We start from the raw sequence: 27,883 nt of genomic DNA, 5'->3' as shown, positions 1-27,883 counted from the left end.
AAGTGCAAAATCGCTAAGCAGGGATGGCTAGAGGACAAATGTAAGGATGTAGAGGCTTATCTCACTAGGGGTAAGATAGATACTGCCTACAGGAAAATTAGAGAGACCTTTGGAGAAAAGAGAGCCACTTGTATGAATATCAAGAGCTCAGATGGAAACCCAGTTCTAAGCAAAGAAGGGAAAGCAGAAACGTGAAAGAAATATATAGAGGGTCTATACAAGGGCGATGTTCTTGAGGACAATATTATGGAAATGGAAGAGGATGTAGATGAAGATGAAATGGGAGATACGATACAGTGTGAAGAGTTTGACAGAGCACTGAAAGACCTGAGTCAAAACAAGGCCCCGGGAGTAGACAACATTCCATTGGAACTACTGATGGCCTTGGGAGAGCCAGTCCTAACAAAACTCTACCATCTGATGAGCAAGATGTATGAGACAGGCGAAATACCCTCAGACTTCAAGAAGAATATAATAATTCCAATCCCAAAGAAAGCAGGTGTTGAAAGATGTGAAAATTACCGAACTATCAGTTTAATAAGTCCTGGCTGCAAAATACTAACGCGAATTCTTTACAGACGAATGGAAAAACTGGTAGAAGCCGACCTCGGGGAAGATCAGTTTGGATTCCGTAGAAATGTTGGAACACGTGAGGCAATACTGACCCTACGACTGATCTTAGAAAATAGATTAAGGAAAGGCAAACCTACGTTTCTAGCATTTGTAGACTTAGAGAAAGCTTTTGACAGTGTTGACTGGAATACTCTCTTTCAAATTCTGAAGGTGGCAGCGGTAAAATATAGGGAGCGAAAAGAGATTTAAAATTTGTACAGAAACCAGATGGCAGTTATAAGAGTCAAGGGGCATGAAAGGGAAGCAGCGGTTGGGAAGGGAGTGAGACAGGGTTGTAGCCTCCCCCCAATGTTATTCAATCTGTATATTGAGCAAGCAGTAAAGGAAACAAAAGAAAAATTCGGAGTAGGAATTAAAATCCATGGAGAAGAAATAAAAACTTTGAGGTTCGTCGATGACATTGTAATTCTATCAGAGACAGCAGAGGACCTGGAAGAGCAGTTGAAGGGAATGGACAGTGTCTTGAAAGGAGGATATAAGATGAACATCAACAAAAGCAAAACGAGGATAATGGAATGTATTATAGTCAAATTAAGTCGGGCGATGCTGAGGGAATTAGATTAGGAAATGAGACATTTAAAGTAGTAAAGGAGTTTTGCTATTTGGGGAGCAAAATAACTGATGATGGTCGAAGTAGAGAGGATATAAAATGTAGACTGGCAATGGCAAGGAAAGCGTTTCTGAAGAAGAGAAATTTGTTAACATCGAGTATACATTTAAGTGTCAGGAAGTCGTTTCTGAAAGTATTTGTATGGAGTGTAGCCATGTATGGAAGTTAAACATGTACGATAAATAGTTTGGACAAGAAGAGAATAGAAGCTTTTGAAATGTGGTGCTACAGAAGAATGCTGAAGATTAGATGGGTAGATCACATAACTAATGAAGAAGTACTGAATAGAATTGGGGAGAAGAGGAGTTTGTGGCACAACTTGACAAGAAGAAGGGTCTGGTTGGTAGGACATGTTCTGAGGCATCAAGGGATCACAAATTTAGCATTGGAGGGCAGTGTGGAAGGTAAAAATCGTAGAGGGAGACCAAGAGATGAATACACTAAGCAGATTCAGAAGGATGTTGGTTGCAGTAGATACTGGGAGATGAAGAAGCTTGCACATGATAGAATAGCATGGAGAGCTGCATCAAACCAGTCTCAGGACTGAAGACCACAACAACAACAACAACAACAACAACAACAATCTGTTGAGTTCCATTTGGCAACAGTTTGGAGCTGCTTCAAATGCTTGCTGGAAATCAAGAAACATGGTGTCATCCTGGCCACAACTATCAATTGCCCTCTCAATCCCATAGACAAAGAGAGTGAGTTAAGTTTAATAACATTGCTGTTTGAAAAAATTCATGTGCATTCCTACACCAGAGGTTTGTGTTCACTAAAGATCTACAATCATGCGTATGTGTTTAACAACCTTTCTTCAAAAGTACAATCCACTACATACAAACAAAATCTTTGCAGCAATGAATATGCCACCATCCTGCCATTCAGGCTATCCATGTGATGTATATACCAGTCATATAAATATGTTTAATTATTTGCATGTAGCTCACACAATTCTGTCACTAATTTACCGTTAACAAGCAACCAATAACTATACTTTCACACTAATGGATAAAATTGAGCCTTATTGCCAACATTACGATTAATTAATCTAAGGTATTTTTGGAATGTGGCTATTAACAGCTGTCAAGTCTGTATAAAATGCATGTTTGACCATCAGCTGCTTTATTATTTTAAACCCAAATATCAACCAGTTTCAGTCACAGACCATCTTCACAGATTAGAGTTAAATCAGCTAAAGCCACAACATCACATATGTCATCATTTAAAAAATGGTTACGTTTCATATGTAGAACATGCCATGAATTCCAGTTTACCTTAAAAAGTTGTGTGTGGTATACTGATACTGGAATTCATGACATGCTCTACATACAAGACATGACCATTTTTTAAGTAATGACAGATGTGATGCTGTGGCTTAAACTGTTTTAACCCTAATCTGTGAAGATGGTCTGTTACAAACTGGTTGATATTTGAGTTTTAAACAAAAAAAAAAGCAGCTGATGGTCAAACATGCATTTTATACATAAAAAGTTAAGCTACTACCATATAATTATTTGGTTGAAGTCATAAAGTTTTAATTACTGCCTTAACAAATAAAGTTATTACCTAAAATTTTTGTTTAATTTGATGCACATGTCTGCAGTCCTAGTACACACCAAAATTCCCGCACCATAGTACTGCAGCATGCTGTTCCAGGGCCACAACAATATGGAACATTCCATTCCACTGAGACTCTACTTTATCAAAGGGATTTGCCATTTTCTTTTAGCTCCCCTAGTAGTGTGGTGTGTTAGGTGGCACAAGGATTTTACAATGTGTACTGTGACTGCAGATATGAAATGTTAGGATCTAACTTCATTTCTTGATGTGACAATTAAAACTTCATGGTTACCCATTGTAAACTAACTACAAAGAATACTTAATCATACTGAGCTTTGCAAATTCGGAAAATCAGTTTGAGCATTTTGTCATTATGATACTTTTAGCATCAGTGGCTCAATTCATTTATTCCAATTACCAAAGCAAAAAGAGAAGCGACATGCACAAAATGAAAACAATGTGCATATAAGACGGAAAAATATTTGAAGTATGTCTATAGACATGCAGTCCTAAAAGAAGGCAGCATAAAAGGTAATTAAATCAGATATCAATCGACATTTAGATAGAACTAATTCTATACACATAGCCCTCAATCACAGACAAGGTTATATCTCTTAACTTAATTAACTGATGCACAATACTATACAGCATAAACTGCCCAGGAAATATGTATACTTGCAGTATTGCTTTCTAATAACAGATCAGCTGGAATAGTATCTTTCTTCGTGAAAAGTGCTGGGAAATACAGGACCTCCTTAGGACACCGTAATACCTACAGCCACCCCTGCTCACAGAGGATTATTTCCTAACAATCTGATATGAAAGGTACACTCTGAGAAAACTATGTATATATATATATATACTTACAGAGGAAGTTTTTGTTCAACAGGTTTTTGTTCATCTTCCTGCACCATTATTTGCAGAATATGTGCAGCTCGTTCCTCATCATAATCTACACTGTCCAGTGCTATTGTAATAACACGCTCTGGTACAGACTGATACTGTTCTTGCAGTCGTCCCTTCACTGTACATGAAAAAGAAAAAATAGCTGCATGGTACAATATCTCTATCTTTTCAGTAAAGATTATTCTTACTTGTTAATAATTTATTTCATAATATGTAAAATTGTGTATCACTGGTTATTAAAGTTATTATCTGACACTATTACTCCACCTCAGGACAACACACACACACACACACACACACACACACACACACACTCACTGTCTATTAGTACTTAATGGCATATATTCGGTATGCTTATGAGGCACGATCACTGTGAGGCCATAGAGTTTAGAATCGGTATGTCTATCAGGCAAGATTACTGTGAGCACTGAGATAATCAATCTCTCCAACGCGCCAGATTGAAGATACCTGTTTTATAAAACACCATATTCTGCCGTTTGAAGAAGTCTGTAACTGTCTGTTCCACATCCTCGCCTGTCAGGAATCATCCAACCATTCGAGGCCATTTTTAAGGGACTGAAGGCGTGATATTCGCAAGGGGAGGCATCAAGACTATAGGATGGGTGCTCAAGTGTCTCCCATTTGAGTGTCTCAATTGAGGCTCTGTCTCAGATTGACTGATGTCTTGTGCTGAATCACTTGCAGCATGGAACTTGGCACGTTTCCACAATGATGGTTTTTGACGGAATGCTGCCCCATACACATTTTTCATTCTCCGATGGATGTCTACCAGTTACTGTTCTTGGACAGTCAAAAATGTGTAACAAAATATTGGCCATACTTGTACGTATTTGGTAATAATGTAACCACAGTTCATGTTTCCTCATTTACGACCTACACATCAGGAAGACACAAATACCACACTAATCGCTTGCCTACATGTCAGTGCTTCTATACCCTCATCAGAGTCACACTAGGCTGTACATACACTGCAGCAATGCCCTCAAATGGAAACTTTCTGAATACCCCTTATACATATCAAATGCCCCAACTTTTACGACACATTTTGGACAAATAAGAAACAACAATCTGCTATTTACACATGCTCTCAACACAAATCTGAATTTCAAAATGCAATAATTAAACTCCTGATGCATTTTGAAAAAGCTTACTTTTTTGTTTCTCTTCAATACTCTTCATGCGTGGAGGTGGTGTTGGGGTGGCAGCCTGTGGTTCAGCTGCCTTCTGTTCATCCTCTTTCTGGCGGAGTGTAAGGCGTGGAGGTGGTGTGTCCCTTTTTTCAAACCCCATAGCAAGAAGTTTCTCTGATGCCTTCTGTACATTGTTTTCAGAGTTGCTTAAAATATCAAGCAACACTGTTTCTTCTGCTTTTGGAAATACACTCTTCAGGTACCTGTTAACGCAAATTCTATCACAAACTGAGTAAAAAGAAAAAGAAAACAGTGAACAGGAAGGAGGACATAAAATGTATATTCCCAAGTTGTAACGCCCAGCTGACTACCTCTTCTGACATGTACTGAATCCTGCATTACACATGTTGAGTAACCACTACTGCCAAACTGATAGCCATGAACCACACACATTCAACAGATAGCACCATAAGAGCAAAATACAGTATCTAAATTTCTTTTAAAGATACCATTAATACTGAATTACAGTACTTTTAATTTGTTACAGCCCACACTAAATGCCTTTACTGAACTGTTAATACAACAAACATTGCATGAACATATACACTTTCCAAAGACATTCATATTCTATTTCCCACATTCGTTTTTTTTTTTTTTTTTTTTTTTTTTTTTCCAGGGTGCTGAATAAGAAGCAGATCACAAACAATATTGTATAATAGTTGAAATAATATGGGGTTTTTCTGATACAGAGTCACACTCTGAATGACAAAAGATAGCACTAAAATTGAAAAAAAAAAAAATCACCAGTTTGTGATTCTATATTTGTCAGTAATGGTAGAATAAACATAATTCAACAATTATTTTCATACTAAATATATCTTTAAACAAGGTACATACACATAATAAAAAGAGCTTTTAAAAAAGTCACCCAGACAGAAGTTCAAAAGATTTGTTCTTACACACAATTTACAACAAATTGATCTTACATACACACAGTTCACAAGCATGTCAGCACTAGCTTTCTTTTCATGTACAATTTGTATACTTCCACCTTGAACGCATGCGTACACTGAGCTATCTTTAGCACTGCATTACTCCCTGATAAGCCTGTTTGTACCTTATAGATATTTAATTTTAGTTCCAAAATCTTCAATGTCATTTGAAGTTATTACCAATATAGCTCAGTTATCAGTTTTTATCACCTCATGTTCAATCTTCTCATGCTCTTTAATTCTACATTTACATTCCAGAAGCTACCTTACAGTGTGAAGTGGAGGGTACTTTGTGTACCACCGCCACTTGCCCCTTTTCCCATTCCTCACAAATGGTTCGCAGGAAGAACTATTCCTGGTAAGCCCTCAGCATGCACTTGAATCTCTCTAATTTTACCTTCATGGTCTTTCTGCAGACTATACATAGAAGGACTCAATATACTGGTTGCCTCTTCCAGGACATACATTCTTGGAACTTTTAACATTAACCCACATGGTGATGCAGTACGCATATCTTGCAGCATCTGTCATCCGATGATATCCCGTATGTGCTCGATTAGAGACAGATCTGGTGACAGAGGAGGCCAAGGCAACAAGTTGGCACTGTGTAGGGAATGTTGGGTTACAAAAGCTATATGTGGCCAAGCATTGTCCTGTTGGAAAACACCCCCTGGAATGCTGTTTGTGAATGGTAGCCCAACAGGTCGAATCACCAGGTTGACCAACAAATTCGCAGTCAGGGTGCATGGGATAACCACCTCCATGATGCTTTCACATTCACAACATGTACCTGCTCTTCTTCACAATTTTTCTATTTCCTCTGTGAATCCTATCCGGTACGGATCTGAAACTGACAAGCAATATGCAAGTATTGGGAATGAATTTTCCACTTTGTAGCAGGGTGTGTGCGCTGATAAGAAACTTCCTGGCAGATTAAAAATGTGTGTCAGATCTGGGACCTAGGCTGTGGCTAATCCATCTCTCCACAGTATCATTTCTTCCAGAAGTGCTAGTCTTGCAAGTTTGGAAGGTGAGAGACGAAGTACTGGCGGAAGTAAAACTGTAAACAGTGGGTCATGAGTCATGCTTGGGTAGCTCAGTTGGAACAGCACTTGCACATTAAAGGCAAAGGTATAAGATTAGAGTCCTGGTTTGGCACAGAGTTTTTGCCTGCCAGGAAATATGCAAGTATTGGTCGAACACGAGTTTAGTAAGCTACTTCCTTTGTTAATTGACTACACTTTCTGAGGATTCTTCCAATGAATCTCTGTTTGGCATCTGCCTTACCTGCGAATAATTTTATGTGGTTGTCCCAAATCAAACTGCTCCACAGCTATGCACCTAGATATTTTATGGGTCTAATACTTCCAGTGATTTTTCTACAATTGTGTACTCATACAACAAAGGGTCTTTCTTTCTTTCTATCTATTCATGATACACTGGCAGAAAAAAATCACAACACCTAGAAGCCATTGGGTCACATAAATGAAAGTTGGTATACAGGGTGTTACAAAAAGGTACGGCCAAACTTTCAGGAAACATTCCTCACACACAAATAAAGAAAAGATGTTATGTGGACATGTGTCCAGAAACGCTTAATTTCCATGTTAGAGCTCATTTTAGTTTCGTCAATATGTACTGTACTTCCTCGATTCACCGCCATGATTTCATACGGGATACTCTACCTGTGCTGCTAGAACATGTGCCTTTACAAGTACGACACAACATGTGGTTCATGCACGATGGAGCTCCTGCACATTTCAGTCGAAGTGTTCGTACGCTTCTCAACAACAGATTCGGTGACCGATGGATTGGTAGAGGCGGACCAATTCCATGGCCTCCACGCTCTCCTGACCTCAACCCTCCTGACTTTCATTTATGGGGGCATTTGAAAGCTCTTGTCTACACAACCCCGGTACCAAATGTAGAGACTCTTCGTGCTCGTATTGTGGACGGCTGTGATACAATACGCCATTCTCCACGGCTGCATCAGTGCATCAGGGATTCCATGTGACGGAGGGTGGATGCATGTATCCTCGCTAACAGAGGACATTTTGAACATTTCCTGTAACAAAGTGTTTGAAGTCACGCTGGTGTTTCCATTCCATGATTAATGTGATTTGAAGAGAAGTAATAAAATGAGCTCTAACATGGAAAGTAAGCGTTTCCAGACACATGTCCACATAACATATTTTCTTTCTTTGTGTGTGAGGAATGTTTCCTGAAAGTTTGGCCGTACCTTTCTGTAACACCCTGTATATGAAAGATGACGTCTGTTTAAATTTCGTACCTGTCATGTAGCAGTGACAGTAACAGCACCAATATGAGGATGCAAATCAGATTTGTGCATTAAATACTGTAATGGTTGAGTGATATTTACCTTTGTGACTGGACGTGGTGAGCTGATGTTAGTCAAGAATGCCTTTAAGGCAAATGAGACGCCATTATCAAGAACTCACTGACATTGAATCAGGCCACATACTAGGGCTACGAGAAGCTGGATGTTCCTTCTGTGATACTACAGAAATACTTGGCAGGAATGTAGTCACTGTACACAATTGCTGGCAGAAGTGCTCATGAGAATGTATGGTTGAAAGATGACCCAGCTCGGGATGGCCAAGTGGCATTACCGAGAGGGAAGAGCTTCTCACGTTTCATACTGAATATGCAGCAGCAATTTGAGCAGTAGTTGAAACCATTGGGACACAACAAACTGTTACAAATTGGTTACTTCAAGGACAGCTCCAAACAACACAAGCCTTGAGGTGTGCATTCAACTGAACCCAAGCTGCCACCATTTGCGATTTCAGTGGTGTCAAGGAAGAGTTCACTGGAGGATAAGGTGGAGGTCTGTTGTGATTTCTGATGAAAACTGGTTCTACCACGCCACCAGTGATGGCCGTGTGTTGGTTACAAGGAATCCAATTGAGAGCCTGCAACCAAGCTGTCTGTATGCTACACACACTGGACCTACTCCTAGAGTTATGGTCTGTGGTGCGATTTCGTATGACAGGAGCAGCACACTCACAGTTATCTCATGCACCCTGACTGCAAATCTGTAGGTCAACCTGGTGATTCGACCTGTTGTGTTACCATTCACGAACAGCATTCCAGAGGGTGTTTTCCAACAGGACAATGCTTGCCCACATATCACTGTTGTAACACAATATGCCCTACACAGGTCTTGGCCTGCTCTATCACCAGATCTGTCTCCAATCAAGCACATAGGGGATATCATTGGATGACAACTCTAGCGTCATCCACGACCATTATTAACCATCCCTGTAATGATCAACCATGTACAACATGCATGGAACTCCATCCCTTGAACTGACATCTGGCAACTGCACAACACAATGCAGGCACATTTGCATGCCTGCATTAGACATTCTGGCAGGCACAACAGTTATTAATGTACAAGCATTTAACATTTGCAATCGCTTATCTTAAGCTTACATTAACCTGGGATTTTGCAATGTTAATCACTTAAATATGTCACCAAGACAAACATATTCCCATAATTTCATTAGTCTACATTAATTATTTTTTGGTGTTGCAATTATTTTTTCCATTGGTGTACATTACACTTGTTTATTTTGAGGTTCCACTGCCACTCACTGCACCAATCGTCAATTCTCTACAGGTCTTCCTGCATTTTGTTATGATTTTCTAGCATTGCGACTTCTATGTATAGAACAGCACCATCTGTAAAAAGCCTCAGGGAATTTCCAAAGCTACCCGCTGTGTCATTTGTATATACTACGACAAGTAATGGTCCTGCAATACCCTTGCTTAGGGGGTGCCCAAAGTTAATTTTAAGTCTAAAGCTTTCTCTTCATGGAGAATGACATGCTGTGTTCTGTTAGCTAGAAACTCTTCACTCCCCTCACACAGCTGATTTGATATTCTTAAGCTTGTATTTTGTTCATTAGGCAGCAGCATTACTGTATTGAATGCCTTCCAGGAGTCAGTTCGTATCACCAAACAATTGTCAGGTTCAATTAACTTGGGGGGGGGGGGGGGGGGAGGATATTTTTAATGGCACTACACGGTACTCAACGGCATGTAGGTGGGAAAACAATGGAGGCAGTTTTTATGTTCAGTTATCTCGAGTCCTAGATTCCTGCTGATTATGACTGCAGCAATGAAATCAACACATTCTTGTTACTTGGTAAAAAGACATTGTCCAAGTTTGATACTCTTTTAAGGAGCAGAGACATAGTTTAACAATAAATATTTGTGTAGCGAGGGCTATGGACTTTCAAGTTGTGATGCACAGACGTGAGACCTGGACTGTAAAGAAAGGCTGAACAACGTAGAATAGACTCCTATGAATTGTGTGTTGGAGGGAATTCTGAGTGCCATGGCCTGCAAAGAGAACAAATAGGTCAGTATTACAGGAAATAAAACCTGACTGCTCTTTAGAAGGTCCAATACTGAAACAAAACTAACCTACTTTGGGCACATTATGAGAAGACATGATTCGATGAAACAGACCCTTAACACTGGGGGAGATCAAAAGTATACAAACAGAAAGAGGGAGGGCTAGGATGAGTGGACTGACGGCATCAAAAAAGTAATGGACTGCAGTATGGAAAATCTACAGGCAATAGTACAGGACAGGAGAAATTTGTAAGCTTTAGATCATAAAGTCATAGAGAGTCAGAATCAGCTAAACAACGTGTGTGTTTATGTGGGTGGGTGGGGAGGAAGGGGGGGGGGGGCGTGAGAGAGAGAGAGAGAGAGAGAGAGAGAGAGATATCTACTACTTCTTGCATCTCGTGAACATGAACAGCATGCTCGGTTTCACAAGATCACTGTTTTTGAAACCCACGTTGATTACTAAAGGAGATTTTCTACAGAAACATTGTAACATGAAAGAATAAAATATGTTCCAAAATTGCACAACAAATCAACATCAGGGATTACGCCTTTAGTTTTGTGCATCTGTTCGATGATACTTCTTGAAAACAGGAATGACTGTGATTTTTCAAATCATTAAGAACAACTTCGCCACCATCTCCAGATGTACTGTCCGAATTTTATCGCTTACAGAATCAGCAGACGCAGGCCTTACTGGATGCCCTTGGACAGCTCGTCCAGGGTCAACGTGCAATGCAAAACGATGCGAGAGCCGCCGCTCCACCGCTAACGCGGCCACAACACACAGTTGCACCAACTTTTCGCCCTTTTGATGCTGCACTGGAAAGCTGGACGGAGTGGTCACACCAATTTGGATTCCATCTCACCGCCTACAGAATTCAAGCTAACGAGCGGCAGCCTTTTTTATTATCCTCTGTAGGGGTGCACATGTACCGTGTGTAGTCAAATTATTTCCCCGACGCGACGTAGCAACTCTGTCCTACGACGAAATTTTGTCTGCATTAGATGCATATTTCAAAGAATCAGTCAATGTAGTTGCCAAACGGTATGCCTTCTTTCGTACAAAACGTACGGCAGGTCAGACTAATCGAGAGTGGGTTGCAACCTTGCAAGGCCTTACTGGGGATTGTGCTTTTGAGTGTCAATGTGGACTCCCTTATTCAGATACTATGGTACATCTACATCTACATTTATACTCTGCAAGCCACCCAACGGTGTGTGGCGGAGGGCACTTTACGTGCCACTGTCATTACCTCCCTTTCCTGTTCCAGCCGCGTATAGTTCGCGGGATAATGACTGTCTGAAAGCCTCCGTGCACGCTCTGATCTCTCTAATTTTACATTCGTGATCTCCTTGGGAGGTATAAGTAGGGGGAAGCAATATATTCGATACCTCATCCAGAAACGCACCCTCTCGAAACCTGGCGAGCAAGCTACACCGCGATGCAGAGCGCCTCTCTTGCAGAGTCTGCCACTTGAGTTTGTTAAACATCTCCGTAACGCTATCACGGTTACCAAATAACCCTGTGACGAAATGCGCCGCTCTTCTTTGGATCTTCGCTATCTCCTCCGTCAACCCAATCTGGTACGGATCCCACACTGATGAGTAATACTCAAGTATAGGTCGAACGAGTGTTTTGTAAGCCACCTCCTTTGTTGATGGACTACATTTTCTAAGGACTCTCCCAATGAATCTCAACCTGGTACCCGCCTTACCAACAATTAATTTTATATGATCGTTCCACTTCAAATTGTTCCGCACGCATACTCCCAGATATTTTACAGAAGTAACTGCTACCAGTGTTTGTTCCGCTATCATATAATCATACAATAAAGGATCCTTCTTTCTATGTATTCGCAATACATTACATTTGTCTATGTTAAGGGTCAGTTGCCACTCCCTGCACCAAGTGCCTATAGCTGCAGATCTTCCTGCATTTCGCTACAATTTTCTAATGCTGCAACTTCTCTGTATACTATAGCATCATCCGCGAAAAGCCGCATGGGACTTCCAACACTATCTACTAGGTCGTTCGTATGTTCGTATAAGGGAACAGATTTTGATACCAATCAATCCCTCCCTTCAATAAGTGATGGACATATTGGATCGGCAGGACACACTTGACTTTGCTCAGGAATCATTTGAAACTTCGCCACCCGTGTGTCAGGTTAAACGACCCGCGGGCGAGCTGCAAGGAACAGTAAACAGTCCTTGCGCACGGCCACGCCACCGCCACCGGGCTCTCAGCCATGTGTACCGCGCCGGCAAGCAAATGCAGTGCTAAAATCATGCCCGCGGTGTGCTACTAGACATTCGCGTGCGAATTGCCCGTCACACCAAGCTATTTGCTTTTACTGTAATAAAAAAGGACATGTTCAAAGTGTTTGCCAGAAAAAGCTCAGATAGGAAGCTCAAAACCATTCCAGGCCCTTTGCTTCGCACCGGAATCGGAATCGAACCAAGGATACTCAGGCTCGTGACATTTCGCCCATGGAAATTCATGTAGTTCATGCCACTCCGCCCAGTGCCACTCTCTCTAACAGTGACTGTGTTCGTCCCACAAATAATGTGCGTCGACGTCGACGGCACTCCCGTCAAGTCGCAAGTGATTTTGTACCAGTGTCAGTTCACGTTGCACAAGACAGTCGTTCTTGTCGTCAGCAGGACAATAAACTTTTTGTGGACTTGGACATTAACGGCAAAGTGATACCATTCCAGCTTGATACCGGGGCTGCAGTTTCACTGATCAATCAAGGCACTTACAAACTGCTGGGCACACCTCTGTTGCGTGCCGCAACTGTTAAGTTAACTACCTATTCAGGTCACGAGCTCCCTGTGTTAGGACAGTGCAGCCTTCTTGCAACACACAAGGGACAAACAAAACTTGTGTCATTTCATGTCCTTCGTTCTTCTTCTGCAGTGAACTTGTTTGGTTTCGATTTATTTCCGTTGTTTAACTTGTCTATAGTAAATCAGGTCCTATCAGTGAACCAGACTGTGCCTTCAGACAGTGTTTCTCGTCTATGTGCCGAATTTGCAGACATTTTTGCACCGGGCCTCGGTTGTGCTAAGAACTATAAAGCACATTTGGAACTGAAAGTAAACGCGCAACCGAAATTTTTCAGAGCACGCAATGTTCCCCACGCATTGCGTGATGAGGTCGCAAAAACATTACACGATTTGGAATCACAAGGTGTAATTGAACGTGTGCAGGCTTCTCTCTGGGCATCACCCTTAGTAATTTTGCCAAAACCTTCCGGAAAATTGAGACTTTGTGTGGACTTCAAGGCAACAGTGAATCCACAACTAGTGACTGCAACTTTTCCTTTACCCCGCCCGGAAGATCTTTTTGACAAACTGTGCCCGGGTAAATACTTTTCGAAGTTGGACTTAGCAGATGCGTACTTGCAAATACCGGTGGACGAAGAATCCCAGCGCGTTTTGGTGGTTAACACGCATCTTGGTTTGTATCGATTCAAACGACTGCCATTCGGGTGTGCATCCGCCCCTGCATTGTTTCAGCAAAAAAACTGTTTGTGCGTCGGTCCCTACTGCAGCAAACTATCTGGACGATATTGTGATCTCCGGAAAGACGGAAGAAGAACATTTAGCCAATCTCAGAACATTATTTCAGGTCTTGCGACAAAATGGTCTTCGCTTGCGGAAGGACAAATGTGTGTTTTTTGCTCGTGACTTACTCTATCTAGGACATGCACTCAATGCCCAAGGCATGCATCCCAGTCCAGAGCACCTCCGTGCCATACAAGACTTGCCTTCGCCGCAGAATTTGAAGCAGCTACAGAGTGTGCTGGGAAAAATAAATTACTATAACAAATATGTTCCCCATGCCTCTTCCATTTCAGCTTCGCTTCATCGCTTACGCCGTAAAGGTGTTCCGTTCATCTGGACGACGGAATACGAACGCGCCTTTCGCCAGTTGAAATCGGCGTTGCTTTCCAATACTTGCCCTATGCCATTCGATCCCCGGAAGCCCCTTTTGTTGATGGTGGATGCATCGGATTTCGGGATCGGTGCTGTGCTTGCGCACAAAGATGGATCGCATGATCGCCCTATTGCCTTTGCGTCCAAATTGCTCTTGTCTGCGCAACGAAATTATTCACAGATCGAGAAAGAAGCATTGTCTCTCGTATTTGGTGTTACAAAGTTTCATGATTTCTTGTATGGTCGTCACTTTAGCATCCTCACAGACCACAAACCTTTGACAGCGCTTTTTCATCCAACCAAGCCTGTACCTCCACGTACAGTGAAGAAATTGATTCACTGGTCTCTTTTCCTCTTGCAGTACTGCTACGATATCTTGTATCGGTCCACTGCTAAGCACGGAAACGCCGATGCGTTGTCCCGTTTGCCTGTTGCTGAGGATAGAGCATTTGATTCCTCCGAACTTGCTTGCATGTTTATTGATTCGGAAACCGGTGACGTGGTCGAATCGTTTCCGATTGATTTTCGTCGTGTAGCTACAGCCACAGCTGCCAACCCTGTCCTTGCTACCATTTTGCGTTTCATTGCTACTCAATGGCCCTTGTCAAAGTCACAGATCGGGGATCCGCTGGTTCGCCGATTTATTGCTCACAAGGAGAGACTTTTTGTACGACGTGGTGTTTTGCTGTTGCTTTCTGATAATGATCAGTCCAGGGTCGTGGTACCATGTTCGTTACAGTCCTCTGTCTTACAGCTTCCCCACCAAGGACATTGGGGTATAGTGAGAACGAAACAACTTGCTCGTCAGCACTGTACTTGGTTCGGAATCGATGCCGCGATTACGAATGAATATGTGCTCTTCTTGCATGGTGTGTGCCGAACAACAATCAGCACCACTGCGGAAATTCTTTGCATGGCCAAAAGCCACTTCCCCTTGGCAACGCTTAAACATCGATTTTGCTGGTCCATTCTGGAATGCTCGATGGTTTGTTGTGGTAGATTCATTCAGTAATTTTCCTTTTGTTGTCCGGAAGTCTTCCAAGACATCATCTGCCACCATCCAAGCATTATCTGCTATCTTTTGCATTGAAGGTCTTCCACAGACTATTGTTTCCGACAATGGCCCACAATTCATGTCCGCAGAATTTCAGTCATTCTGCAAGGCAAATGGTATTCAACATCTGACGTCCGCGCTGTTTTCGCCACAGTCAAACGGTGCCACTGAACGACTGGTCAGGACTTTCAAGTCACAGATGTTGAAGTTGAAAGAGTTGCATTCTCGGGAGGACGCATTATTGCTCTTTTTGTCCTCGTATCGCTCTCAGCCCCGAGATGGTCGCTCGCCGGCTGAGTTGCTCCACGGTCGCCCTCATCGAACCTTAATGTCTTTGCTACATCCGCCGCATCAGGTTCCTGTTCAGCGGCAGACATCTGTTTTTGCCCCAAGCGACGTTGTCTACTACCGCCACTATCGAGGTTCACGGAATTGGCTCGAAGGGCGCATTCTTCGCTGCCTCGGCCGCGCTATGTATCTGGTTTTGGGGGCCTCTGGTGAGGTGCGTTGGCATCTCAATCAGCTGCGCCCCTGTCGTTGCACGGGATCTGCCGCTCCCCGTCTGCTTTCAGCGGCGGTGCCGTCCGGTCAGCGCCCTGGGGACCCATCTACTGGCTCGCCTCAGCCCCAAGTGTTACCGACGCTGCCTTCCATTTTGCCCCATGGTGACACGCCGCCGCCTGTTCTCCCGCCGGCGACGCCCGCAGTGGACGCGTCGCTGCAACCGCCGAGCGCCTCCCTGGGTCACGCGCTGCCGATCACTTCCCGTGACCAGTTGTCCTCCGACATGGAACTCTTGCCCGCTCTGGACCATATGTCGTCTTCGCCCGTCGGGTGCCCCGGCCTGATGGAGGTCGGCCCTTCAGCCCCTACTGTCTCTCTACGGGTGAATACACCGCATGTTGGCGTGCACCCTGGAACAGGTTTTCAGGCGTTTCCTAGCTCCCCGCGGTCCGAATGGCAGGGTGCGGGTGGCACAGCCTCGCTTGTTGTTAGGCTGCCCACCTCGTCGCATACATCAACATGGGGTCCTCCCGACGGCGGGCGGAAGCCTTATGCCACAACCGTGCGCTGATCTGCGGGGGAGGAATGTGGTGTCACCGCCAGACACCACACTTGCTAGGTGGTAGCCTTTAAATCGGTCGCGGTCCGTTAGTATACGTCGGACCCGCGTGTCGCCACTATCAGTGATTGCAGACCGAGCGCCGCCACACGGCAGGTCTAGAGAGACTTCCTAGCACTCGCCCCAGTTGTACAACTGACTTTGCTAGTGATGGGTCACTGACAAAATACGCTCTCATTTGCCGAGACGATAGTTAGCATAGCCTTCAGCTATGTCATTTGCTACGACCTAGCAAGGCGCCATTACCAGTTACTATTGATACCGAGTCATGTACAGTCAAGAGCGACGCTCATCATTTATGGATTAAAGTTAAGTATTCCACCAGCTACGTCCGTTTTTCTAAAGTCTAATTTCCTTGTCCTGTTCCAGACCTCACGCCAGCCTACGTGAGCTAAAACGCGTGCCTTTCGGCTTCCTCTAGTACCCGGTGTTGGCTCTCCTGCCAACCCACAACACAATGCACTTCAGAAACGTATTTGATGCATGGTGACATGTACACTGCATATTTCTTTATTAAGAAAGTGTAAATATGAATTCCACCATACAGCACGGTAGCTTCTGAAGCACTGAAATTTTAACTGTGTTGTGCAATGGCTTTTGTCAGCCACTCGTAGCTGATGTCACACATGATCTCGCCAGCCAATGACAACAGATTTCCAGAGCATAGTACATGCAATGTACTCAGCCAATAGTGACATCACCGTTAAGTAATGAAAACATACAAATTCTAAATGTTAACAGTTTTAATTAATATACATACAATATAGCTACAAGAAAAGCAAAGCCTTCACTAATAATATTGGTCATCAAAGTCACAAGGACTTAAGTCCAGGGAATATGGTGGATGGTACAGTACTTCCCAATCCCACCAACCAAACAGAGCAGTCACAGCTTGCGATGTATGTGGCCACGCATTGTCTTGCAAAATGATGGGTGGGTTGCGTAGAAAGTGTCACTGCTTCTTTCAAAAAGCAGGTAATGGTGGCATTCACTTCAGAACTGTTCCAGAGATTCGACGGACAGTAGACCGCTCCACTCGCACCATCAACAGAACAGGCTCTGCTAACGGTATACTATGCCTTCCACATAACTGTCAACGGGTTCTACACACCGCTTGTGACTACTCTGGAGGACAGTAACAGGTGCAAACATGTAATTCTTTTGTATCGGTTGTGAATAAATAGTTGCCATTATTTAAGTTCCAACCCTTGTACATTTAGGGCAGAGGATGTTTATATTAAGATAAAATATAAGGGTTGAACAAAAATACGGAAATATGACATGCTTGAGCTTGGCAGATGTTAGCGAAGCCTCCACATTGCACTGTAGTATTTAACCACAAATAGCAACTGTCCTATGTCCTCAATATGCTGCAAGTGTCAGTCAGTGTCAGAACAGTGTTCTGTTTGGCTGTCAGGGCATTATACTGGAGCAAAGTGGATTCAAACAAGGGAAAATTGTTGGTGCTCATATGGTGGGTGCTTCTGAAACAAAGGGAACCAAAGTGTTTGGCATTCCAAGAGGCAATGTATCAACGATTTGTACCGCATATAGGGAAAGCAGAAAAAATCATCCTCTAAGCCACAACATGGACTAAAGTGTCTCCTGAGTGATGATGATGGACACTCACTGATGAGGTTTAGGACAAAATAAAAGGATGTCAGTTGCAGAAGTCACTGCAGAACTGAATGTCACATTCAGGAACCCTGCCAGTAGCCAAACAATATGAAGGGAACTTCATAAGCAAAGAATTGTAGGGTGAGCTAGAATTCCAAAACCACTCATCAGTGGGGCAAATATCCATAACAGGAAAATGTGGTGCCGAATTTATAAAACATGGACAAAAGAGCAATAGAAGAATGCCATTTGGTTGAATGAGTCTTGTTTCACACTGTTTCCAGTTTCTGGACGTGCTTACGTCCCAAGAGGGAAACATGGAGGAAGTTCGGTGATGATTTGGGCTGCCCATGTTATGGTATTCCAATGCGCCCCACGGTTACTCTGCAAGGTTACATAACTGTCAAGGTCTATGTGCCCATTTTGGCCAATCATGTCCATCCCATGGTACAGCATTGGTTCCCCAATGGTGATTGGTAATGCTGTGTTCTGAGATGAGGGGCCACTCCCCTGGCTATCAGTCACCAAATCTCAATATTACTGAGCCTTTGTGAGACATGAGCGCTATCCACCACCATCATCATTACTAGACGTGATCACTACCCATCACCAAACATGCCATTATTAATCAGGAAGAGTGGTGTCAGATTCCTTTGAAAACCATACAGGTCCTGAATTTACCCATTCTGAGTCCTCTGGAAGCTGTTTTGAATGTCTACGGTTTTCTATACTATATTAGGCACGAGAATGTTTCGTGTTTTTTGTGTTTCCATAAAAACCTTGTACTCCTGTGTGTAAGTTAAAAATTTGCAAGAAGTTTATATCTTCATTAATATAAAGGAGTGGGTCTTGTGAAACTGGGCGAATCTTTTTGAAACATCCTATATTATGGGTCCTTCGAGTCTTTCGCGATGACATGCTTCAATAAAATCTTCTCAGTTTGTAAGCCGCATCACTTCAATTAAAACACTCAAGATTTCAATAGCTGTTTCTGCCATCATCACCAGGAGCTGAAATCACTGACTGCCATGGCTGGCACAGTGTTCCACTTACACAGATGCAATGACAGCGTCCGGAATCTTGACAGCCAATAAAGGAAATGCCAGGGTGGCCCTGAATACCGGAGACTACCACTTGAAGATGCTACATTTATAAGGAGATGATACGTATTAGGAGCTTAGATGATACATATTGGGAGCTTAGATGTGATCCAACACAGACAATCATCAGAAAGATAAGAAAGTTAATAATGGAATCCAGTATCCCAGAAGATGTGATGAAGAAATTAATTCAATGTGCCGCCAGACCTCCCCAGCTTTATAGATTGATGAAGACACATGTGGTAAATGTTACTTTGAGATCTGTTGTTAGTGAGATCGGTTCACACACCTACAAATTGGCAAAAATTTTTGGCAGGGTTATAGCATCCAAATTGGGACACTGCAAACATCACATTGTTAAGTTGCCGTCATTTGTTGACATTCTCAGGAAAATAAAGATAGGTCAAAATGAAATAATGGTTAGAAGAATGTGTGTCACCTTTTACGGGAGTGCCGGTACAAGACCTGCTGGCTGATTTGACCCAAAAGTTTCCACCTGTTGCGCCATACGTTACTGACCATGTACTTTCTCTATCAAAATGAATATTATGAGATGACAAGTGGCACAGCCATGAGATCCCCACTGTTTTTGGCTGTAACAGACTTTTTCATGGAACACTTTGAGCAGCAAGCTCTGAACTCGGGTGTGGGGTTGCGTCCAAGTTGCTTCCCACAGTACATTGATAACACCTTCTTGGTATGGCCTCATGGTGAAAATACACTGCAGCAGTTCATTGACCACATGAACAGTGTCCATCTAAATATTAATGTCGATTGGATAGGAATGTCAAGCTTCTGCTCTTGGATGTTTTAGTTGAGCAGAAGGCCAGCTTGGTCATTCAGTGTACAGGAAATCTATGTACACTCACCGGTACTTAAAAGTCAACAGCTGTCACCACTCTGTACACAAGAAAGCGGTACTGAATAAGTTAGTACGAAGGGCAAAGATTATTTCTGATGACGACCATCCAGCATTTGAAGTGCATGTTCAGAGAAAATGGTTACAGCAAGAGAGGAATCACTAAAGCTTTCAAGTGCCACTGATTTAAGATGTCTCATGAATAGAAAGAAGCCAAGTCAGCTGCATTCCTTCCACACTGTGGACCAACTACTAGCAAGATAGGATGCTTGCTGAAGAGACACAGACTGAGACTGGTGTTCTGGAGCATCTCCAACATAAGAGATGCTTTACGAGAGAGAGAGAGAGAGAGAGAGAGAGAGAGAGAGAGAGTTTTGGCTCAAACACCATCATATTGGGATTATGTTAACACATAAGCAACCAAAACTAGAACAAACAGCAAGTGAGCTTTCCACATTAAGTGAAAGTAAAGATGAAGACTTGACACTTGTAGGGATGCAGGAGCGGCAGTTTCAAATGTGGTGCCAGCCACCTGCTCTATGTGATATCAATCAGGCAGGATGGAGCCCCTAGGAGCTGCAGAACTTGTCTTCTACATACACACCAGTCTCGCACTCCCTGGAAGGTTCTAGGCACTACTATCACGTCTATGTAAGTAAAACAGTGTGCCAGCCATGGCAGTCAGTGATTCCAACTCCTGATGATGATGGCAGAGACAGCTATCAAAAGCTCGAGTGTTTTATTTGAAATGACAAGGCTTGTAAACCGAGACGATTTTATTCGATCCTATACGATGACATGATAAAAATGGTACAGTCTGGGATAATTATCTGATTTCCAAGATCAAATAGATCTGTCTGGTTGGGTTGCTAATGTGTGTCTGAATAGAGAACTGATGATTAAAAAAAGAGCTGTTAGGCCAACACACAGCCTGTGTCACAGGAAACATGAATTTTTTCCTCTTCAAAATAAACTTCCCATTGTGTACTCTTTGCATCTATATAATGAGCGAGATAGCAAAAGATATTTAAGTATTGCAAAACCTAAAACTTCAACAAAGAAATAAGTTCAGCTACTGCAGACTCTGAACAAAAGAAAAGGTAATGGAAAACCTTTAACAGGGACTTATTCAAAACACAATTAAAATAATGTCTCGTAAATAAATGTATGTTAATACTGAAAGGATTCTAAGCTCTTGACAATTTTAACTATATGAGACAATTACTGATTGACAGAAGTTGTAAATTACTGTAAAACAAAAATATTTTGTAATTAAGCATAAAAACAACTTCCTATTGATGTTCCGCCTGTTTTGACAAAATCCATTAATATAAAGGGTATTCTGTATGAACCTGTAGATGAACATGAGATCTGAAATTTTCAACACACGACTACATGCAAAAGGAGATAAAAATACGGAAATAAATTTTAACTTTATGTCTGTATGCAAAGAACTGCAGTGCAGTGACAATGGACAGTTGTGAACTGACCATAAAAGAAGAGATACAGAACATTTCTTTAAAAATAAATTACATGATACTCACAGACTTGCTTCTGAAACTAGTTTTTCCCCCCTTAATAGCTCAATTTCTCATGAAATGTTTATGAGAATTACACAGCTACACACAGTTTTTCTAAAATTATCTTGTGTTCATGGCTATCACTCTGTTCATTCACATTATTGTTGGACATGAGTTTTCACTAGCACTAGCAATCAGAGTAATTCACTCTTGATGATCAACACATTACCCAGTACCCAAGAAAATTATCAGATACTGGTACACAATATATAGCTTATCTGTAATGCACATCATGCATATTTCATCATGCCACAAACTAATGAAGAAAACAGTTCACATCCTACAATGAAAATATTTCAATACAATAATTTCCAACAATCAATATACAAGTAACTTCAGATTCTCTCTCTACACAACACTCTACAAATCAAATGTACATCCATTCAATACATACTGACCTAAGGAGGTACTCAGGATCATTTCTTCTTAAAAAACCCTGTTCAAGTAAAGTGAAAAACCAAATAAAAATATATCATAAATCAAAAGTGGGTGCTACTTAATCAATATTATATGAATACTACAAGGGAAATAATAATATACACTAAAATTATTCTAACAAAAATGCTAAAATACTACATATACATACATTAATCAGTATGGCAAGTTTTCTCATAAAGTACGTCCTGTATGTACAATGCAATTTATATGTATCACAGATCATTGCTTTTTTATTTTGAAATTTCCTTAACATATGTGTATGTTTAGATTCTTGATCAAATCTTTCACAAGCATCTGTGACTGCAATATATTTAACAAATGTACGAATGATATATCTGTGGTATGGAAAATATTTAATTTTTTAAAAAAAATTGAGCATGTTGCAATTTGGAAGACGTTATGTGAAAATATTTGTAATTGCACTCACCACAAGTTAACAAGCACAACATGAAATTAAAAAAATAAAAATAAAAAATAAATAAATAATGGGAGAAACCTTGCCATACCTCCTACATGCAGCTGTACTGGGTACTCTCATCTACAGGTTGGATGCAGGTGGTAAAATGTTCCTGGAACAAATAAAATGCTAGCTTTCAGCATGACATCAGAGACTGGCATTAAATAACACATCCATGGAGAACCTCAATTTCATCTTTGGGGAGGAATGTGGTGGACGAGTCGCCAGCCGGGGACTATCATATGGTGGGCCGAGACCCAGGCCCAAGAGCCGGCCTGCCACAGGTGGAGAGGCAATTGTCCCTGGGCCTGGTGTTGACAGTGGGTACTTCTCCACCTGGAGGGCACTCATTACTACTGCCTCACGATGATGGTACCTGTGGAAATGCTTTCATACTCATTTTGGATTTCAATGTTATGCTCAAAGAAACATTAAAGCACCTGAAAAAAATACACACTCATTAAGTATCATAATGATGGCCACCAACACTGTGACAAAGAATTTTTGGTTGCAGTTCAGTTCATATACACATTATGAACACATACAAAATTAAATGCATAAAAATATCTACATTTCATAATAACATAATCATTGAGACAGCCTCTTGGCTTGCAAACACCTCTTCCTCAATAAGCAGTGTACTGTACTATGTCGAGATGATCCATTACTTAACCAGATTCTCTTTTAAAAAATGTACAGCTAAATATTTCCTCCCTTGAGACAATTCCAAGGCCTTTGTCATGCAATTGTTTTGTTAATGGCTTCCTGAATGGGTCTAAAGTGAAAACTAGTAGAAAATTAGTTAACTACTGTTGTAGATAAATTAGACTTACACTAGAAACAATATCGATGACGCTTGTTTGCAGATGTGATCTGTGAGTAACAAACTATAAAATCAAACTATTATTAGACAAGTTTGCTCTTTTCTATTTACTGTCCCCAGAAATACATCTCCTCTAGCTGCTTTCAACTCCGAAGACTAATGCTCAGAAAAAAGGGAAGCAGCAATGTGATTACATGTGGAAATTTATTTTATTCAGTCATACTGTGAAACTTCAGAAATCACATTTAGTGTTATTAATAGCCTAGAAGTGATATCTTTTTTCTAAAATTTTGAACCTTTTAAAAGTTAAAATTAGAACAACAATAATATTAAATTTACATTATTTATATACATTTATCTCGTGTTAAAGAAAAATGTTTGGTTAGGCCATAATGTAGCATTACAAAGTAAACTGCTTTGAGTATAGCTTTTATAGTTGTTCTCATTATACTTTAGTAATGATGTTTATGAAACGAGCTGCAATGCCCCTCTGTATTTTTTCCATTAATCAATAAACATGATAAGAGTGGTGTATCAATCTGACAGTAAAAAACACATGGTTTTAGACAGGATTTACAGTTACACATACACTTGATTGTGAGGGTTCATACTTCCTGCCAGTTAGTTAATGAAATTCTACTTAATGCACATTATGTATGAAACTGAAGAGAGCAACCCATTAAACAGCCTCAATTACGTCAGTGCTTCCCTCTTGCTTTTCCATCTTCACAGAAGCTCTCCTGAATATCTTGCTGCACAAGAACACTTGGAAGCACTTCTTCAGTATATTATCAGATTGAATCATTGTCTTGTTTCTCGCAAAATGACAGTACAAATTTGGTTGTATTTGGTGAAAAGCTTTTTCCAAAAACTATGAATCACAAACAAGATGGTAATTCATGCAAATAACTAAGTTCTATAATTTCATCCATGAACAGAAAGAGATTTGTTGTACTATATCCACTCCTAAAGGCAGCTTAGTTCTTTTGCTTGATTAAACCCATGTTTGTTTCTATGTGACTGGGAATACATTTAGTGACTATCTCATACATTGTGGAGAAGAGGCTGCTAGAAACAGTGGTTTTTTTTCCTCTCCTTTCTTGTAAAATAAAATAAATGCAGCATTGTTCCAGTTTCGAGGAATTGTCTGGAGAGAAAGACATTCTGTAAATAATTTTTAAAATTACTTTTGTATTACTGTTCTTTCAGTTTCAATTATTTGTATTGAAATACCATCACATCCTTCCTTCACACTTCCAATAGCTTTAAATATCTTATCTAGTATTACTCCAGAATAACAACAATATTATGAGAATGACAGATTGCTGGTCACAATATAGAGATGTTGAGTTGCAGACAAAATGACTGCTATACATTTCAGCTTCTTCTGAATTAGAAAAAACACACACATTCACATGAGCACAACTCATCACATACATGACCACTGTCTCTGCCCATTGCGTGTACACAGCTGTGACCACAGCAGCCAGGCAGTGTTCATGTGAATGTGATTTCTATTTCAGAAGAAAGCCTTTTAGCCGAAAGCTAAACTGTATAGCAGTCCTTTCATCCTGCCCATCTGTAACTCAATGTCTCCTCTATATGGTGAGTAGCAATCCATCCTTTTTATTATTTTTTTGTTATTCCATTCTGGACTGTCAATTGTTGCAGTACTTCTGACTAGCACTTGCTTATGATCTATCTGGATTTCTGATTAATCTCTTGAATTATACAAAGAGAAAAAATCCAGCGTTTGTTTATACATAGAAATTTTGGAAAGCTTGTACAGTTTCCTCTATGTTTCCAGTTTGGAAGATAGGACATGAGGTATTGGTGGAAGTAAAGCTGTGAGAGCTCAGTTTTTACAGCACCTGCCTGCAAAAGGCAAAGTGGCAAAGGTCCCAGGTCCGAGATCAGGTCCAGCATATAGTTTTAGCCTAACAGAAGTTTCCTCTATATTGTTTATTACTGTGCCATCTGTAATTTTAAGTGACAAAATGTGATGTCTGCATAACATACGTTCCTAATAAAGGAAGCCGCAAAGGTAATCATTCATCATGTAGCTGACGCATTGAATGGTCAACAGGCACATAATTGAGACCAAAAACATTGCTGAGCTTTCAGACTATGTGTTACTTTTGGGCTAACTACCAACAATATCACCCAACCATCCCTAGTTACCTTCCATTAACTCCATTGCTTCAACATAGCCTCATCTTCTGGCTGGTTACTACGCTTCCACAGAAGGAATCTCAGCTCCTGTTGACGAACACCCCCAACCCACTACCTGAAACCTAATTTGCTGTACCAAGGCCACAAATCATATCCCTCATTCTCTCTTAGCATCCTCACCTCATTACCACCTTGACGCCACTTCCCTATACTCCTCAAAACTCTCATCAACTGGGGACTCCAAACCCACTAACTTATTACGCCTGACCAAATACATATATAATATATGCATATAATCCCCACTGTTCTGTCCACAGATGAGCCTGTAGAGCCTGGCAGAATGCTGTGGCATAAATCAGCCAATGGCATCACCTGGATGCAGTGTGGAAGGGCATGTGGTCAGCACACCACTCTCCCAGCCATTGTGTGGGAAGCTACGTGGAGCCACTACTACTTGGTCAAGCAGCTCCTAAATTGGCATCACGAGCCTCAGTGGTTCCCATACCAATCCTCCCAACAAGAAAACATCCCTGGCAGTACCAGGAATCAAATGTGAGTTCTCTGCATGGCAGCCACCTACACTGATCACTTGACTATGGAGACGGACAACCAACTAAATCCTTACCCATAACTATACTCCTTTGAGGGAAAACTATACAAACTAATCACTAACCATGGGCACCCATATGACAATCTCATATGCCAACATGTTTATGGCTATCTAGATGAAGCCTTCCTAGCTGTTCCTAAACACTATATGGTTCAGGTACAATGACAATATGTTCATGATCTGGACCCAGAGCCTAGACACTTCATCCTCATCCCCCCCCAGCCTCAACACGACCTTTTCTTACCAATTTCTCATTGTCCTCCTCAGCCCACTGTACTATTTTCCTGGATGCTGGGCTCCCCCACTCTGCTGGCTCCCTGAAAAATCTCTGTCCATATCAAGCCCACCAGCCAAACACTACCTTCAACTCTAATAGCTGTCACCCCTTCCACACAAAGTCTCTGGCAAGTTGTGGAAGGCACATCTCAAATGTAGTGACGAGCAACCTCTTTGGGCAGTGTGCTGAAGGTTTTTCTAAGGCCTTCACAGACAGGGACTACTCTCCAAATCCATCCTGCAAATAATCTCCTATGCTCTATCCACAAATGCCTCTTAATTCTCCAACCATCCCTGTAACTATTCCTAAATCATTATGCATCACCCAAGATTGGAACAACAAACACATCCTTCACCGGACAAAGGCACCACTACTTCCATTGTACTCTCAAATAAAAGAACAACTTTCTCAAAATTCTTTTCATCTTTCGAAATGGTATTCTGCCACAATGTTTCAACAAAGATTCTCATCACTAGTACACTCAGGAGAGTCTGTATTCATACACCGTTTCAACAATTTTTCTATTCAGCATCTTCAGGAGATGTGCTGAATTCCTGCAGGAAGCAATCTTTCATACTGTTTGGACCACACGTTGTTGTTGTTGTTGTGGTGGTGGTGGTGGTGGTAGGAGGTCCAAGTGCCACATCCTGACTCTCCTTCTCCATTATGTCCACCATCTTTAATACATAATTCCTATACATTGTTGAAAACAGAATTTTGGCTAAGTATCAGATGCTTAAGAGAAGCTGTAATTTTTGTTCATCCTTATTGGGCTTGGTCTCATTCCCTCCACAATTGTTTAATATTATGAGGATATTTGAGTGTTTTCAGAAATACTCAGAAAATCACTTGACTCGATGCAAATGTACCTTATGGCACAAGATTTCACTTCTTTAATAAAATACTTCCAAAGCCACCAAATTTTGTGGTTTCATCTTTTCTAATCACTTAAGTAGCTGTGTCACAGAGTGCCTTTCTTTGACAGTGAATATGCTGTTTCCTGAGAGTATTTGATGACTTGATATTTCATTGTAAAATCTTCCCACTTATATGCGAGTTCAACACTTTGCCCCTCCTCTCTTTTGATAAGACAGACTGTTTTGCTGCACTACCTAAAGAGTTTCACATTGTCCTTTCACTGAATATGTTTGAGTTTGAAGGTTATACCACACTCTTATGAAGTACAGGAAAGTACACATACATCTGTGTTCTAGTGAAGTAAAAAGGTACAAATAATAACTTACTTGATAAGCAATGCCCGAATGTGTGTTTCACTGACAGTTGGAAACATAGCACTGATTTTTGTAACAGCAATTTCAGTGTCATTTGCTGATGGTGCTGTAGCTGTTGCACTCCGTGCAGGAGATGAATATGGTGTTCCAAAGCCAGGTCGTCCAGCAACAGGGCTTGGTCGCATGTTTGTTAGGTCCTGCCACAACACAATAAACCTATACTTTTCTTGTGAAACATTATAAAAATGTAATTTTTAATGCTACTGCTAACTGGTGCCTGTGTGTGTGTGTGTGTGTGTGTGTGTGTGTGTGTGTGCCCCTCGCACCATTTGATCTTTAAGGCATCTGTTAGTCTTGTTTA

At 41.4% G+C, this 27,883-nt stretch overlaps 1 protein-coding gene across 2 annotated transcripts in view; it reads right to left on the bottom strand.

The window, feature by feature from the left end:
- LOC124794620 overlaps nt 1–27,883 on the bottom strand; it is a 191,198-nt gene that overhangs the window by 47,925 nt on the left and 115,390 nt on the right. Inside the window, exons 3-6 of one of the 2 annotated variants that reach the window (XM_047258110.1) lie at nt 27,535–27,719; nt 22,593–22,784; nt 4,885–5,126; nt 3,674–3,830 (exon numbers count right to left, since the gene is read on the bottom strand). In XM_047258110.1, coding sequence (XP_047114066.1) covers nt 3,674–3,830; nt 4,885–5,126; nt 22,593–22,784; nt 27,535–27,719 — 776 coding nt within the window. The remainder of the gene's footprint in view (nt 1–3,673; nt 3,831–4,884; nt 5,127–22,592; nt 22,785–27,534; nt 27,720–27,883) is intronic. The other variant, XM_047258111.1, reaches the window with a different exon arrangement.

This window comes from Schistocerca piceifrons, chromosome 4 (genome assembly GCF_021461385.2).
Source record: "Schistocerca piceifrons isolate TAMUIC-IGC-003096 chromosome 4, iqSchPice1.1, whole genome shotgun sequence".
Taxonomy (NCBI): Eukaryota; Metazoa; Arthropoda; class Insecta; order Orthoptera; family Acrididae; genus Schistocerca; species Schistocerca piceifrons.
This window is presented reverse-complemented; position numbering and strand designations above follow the sequence as displayed.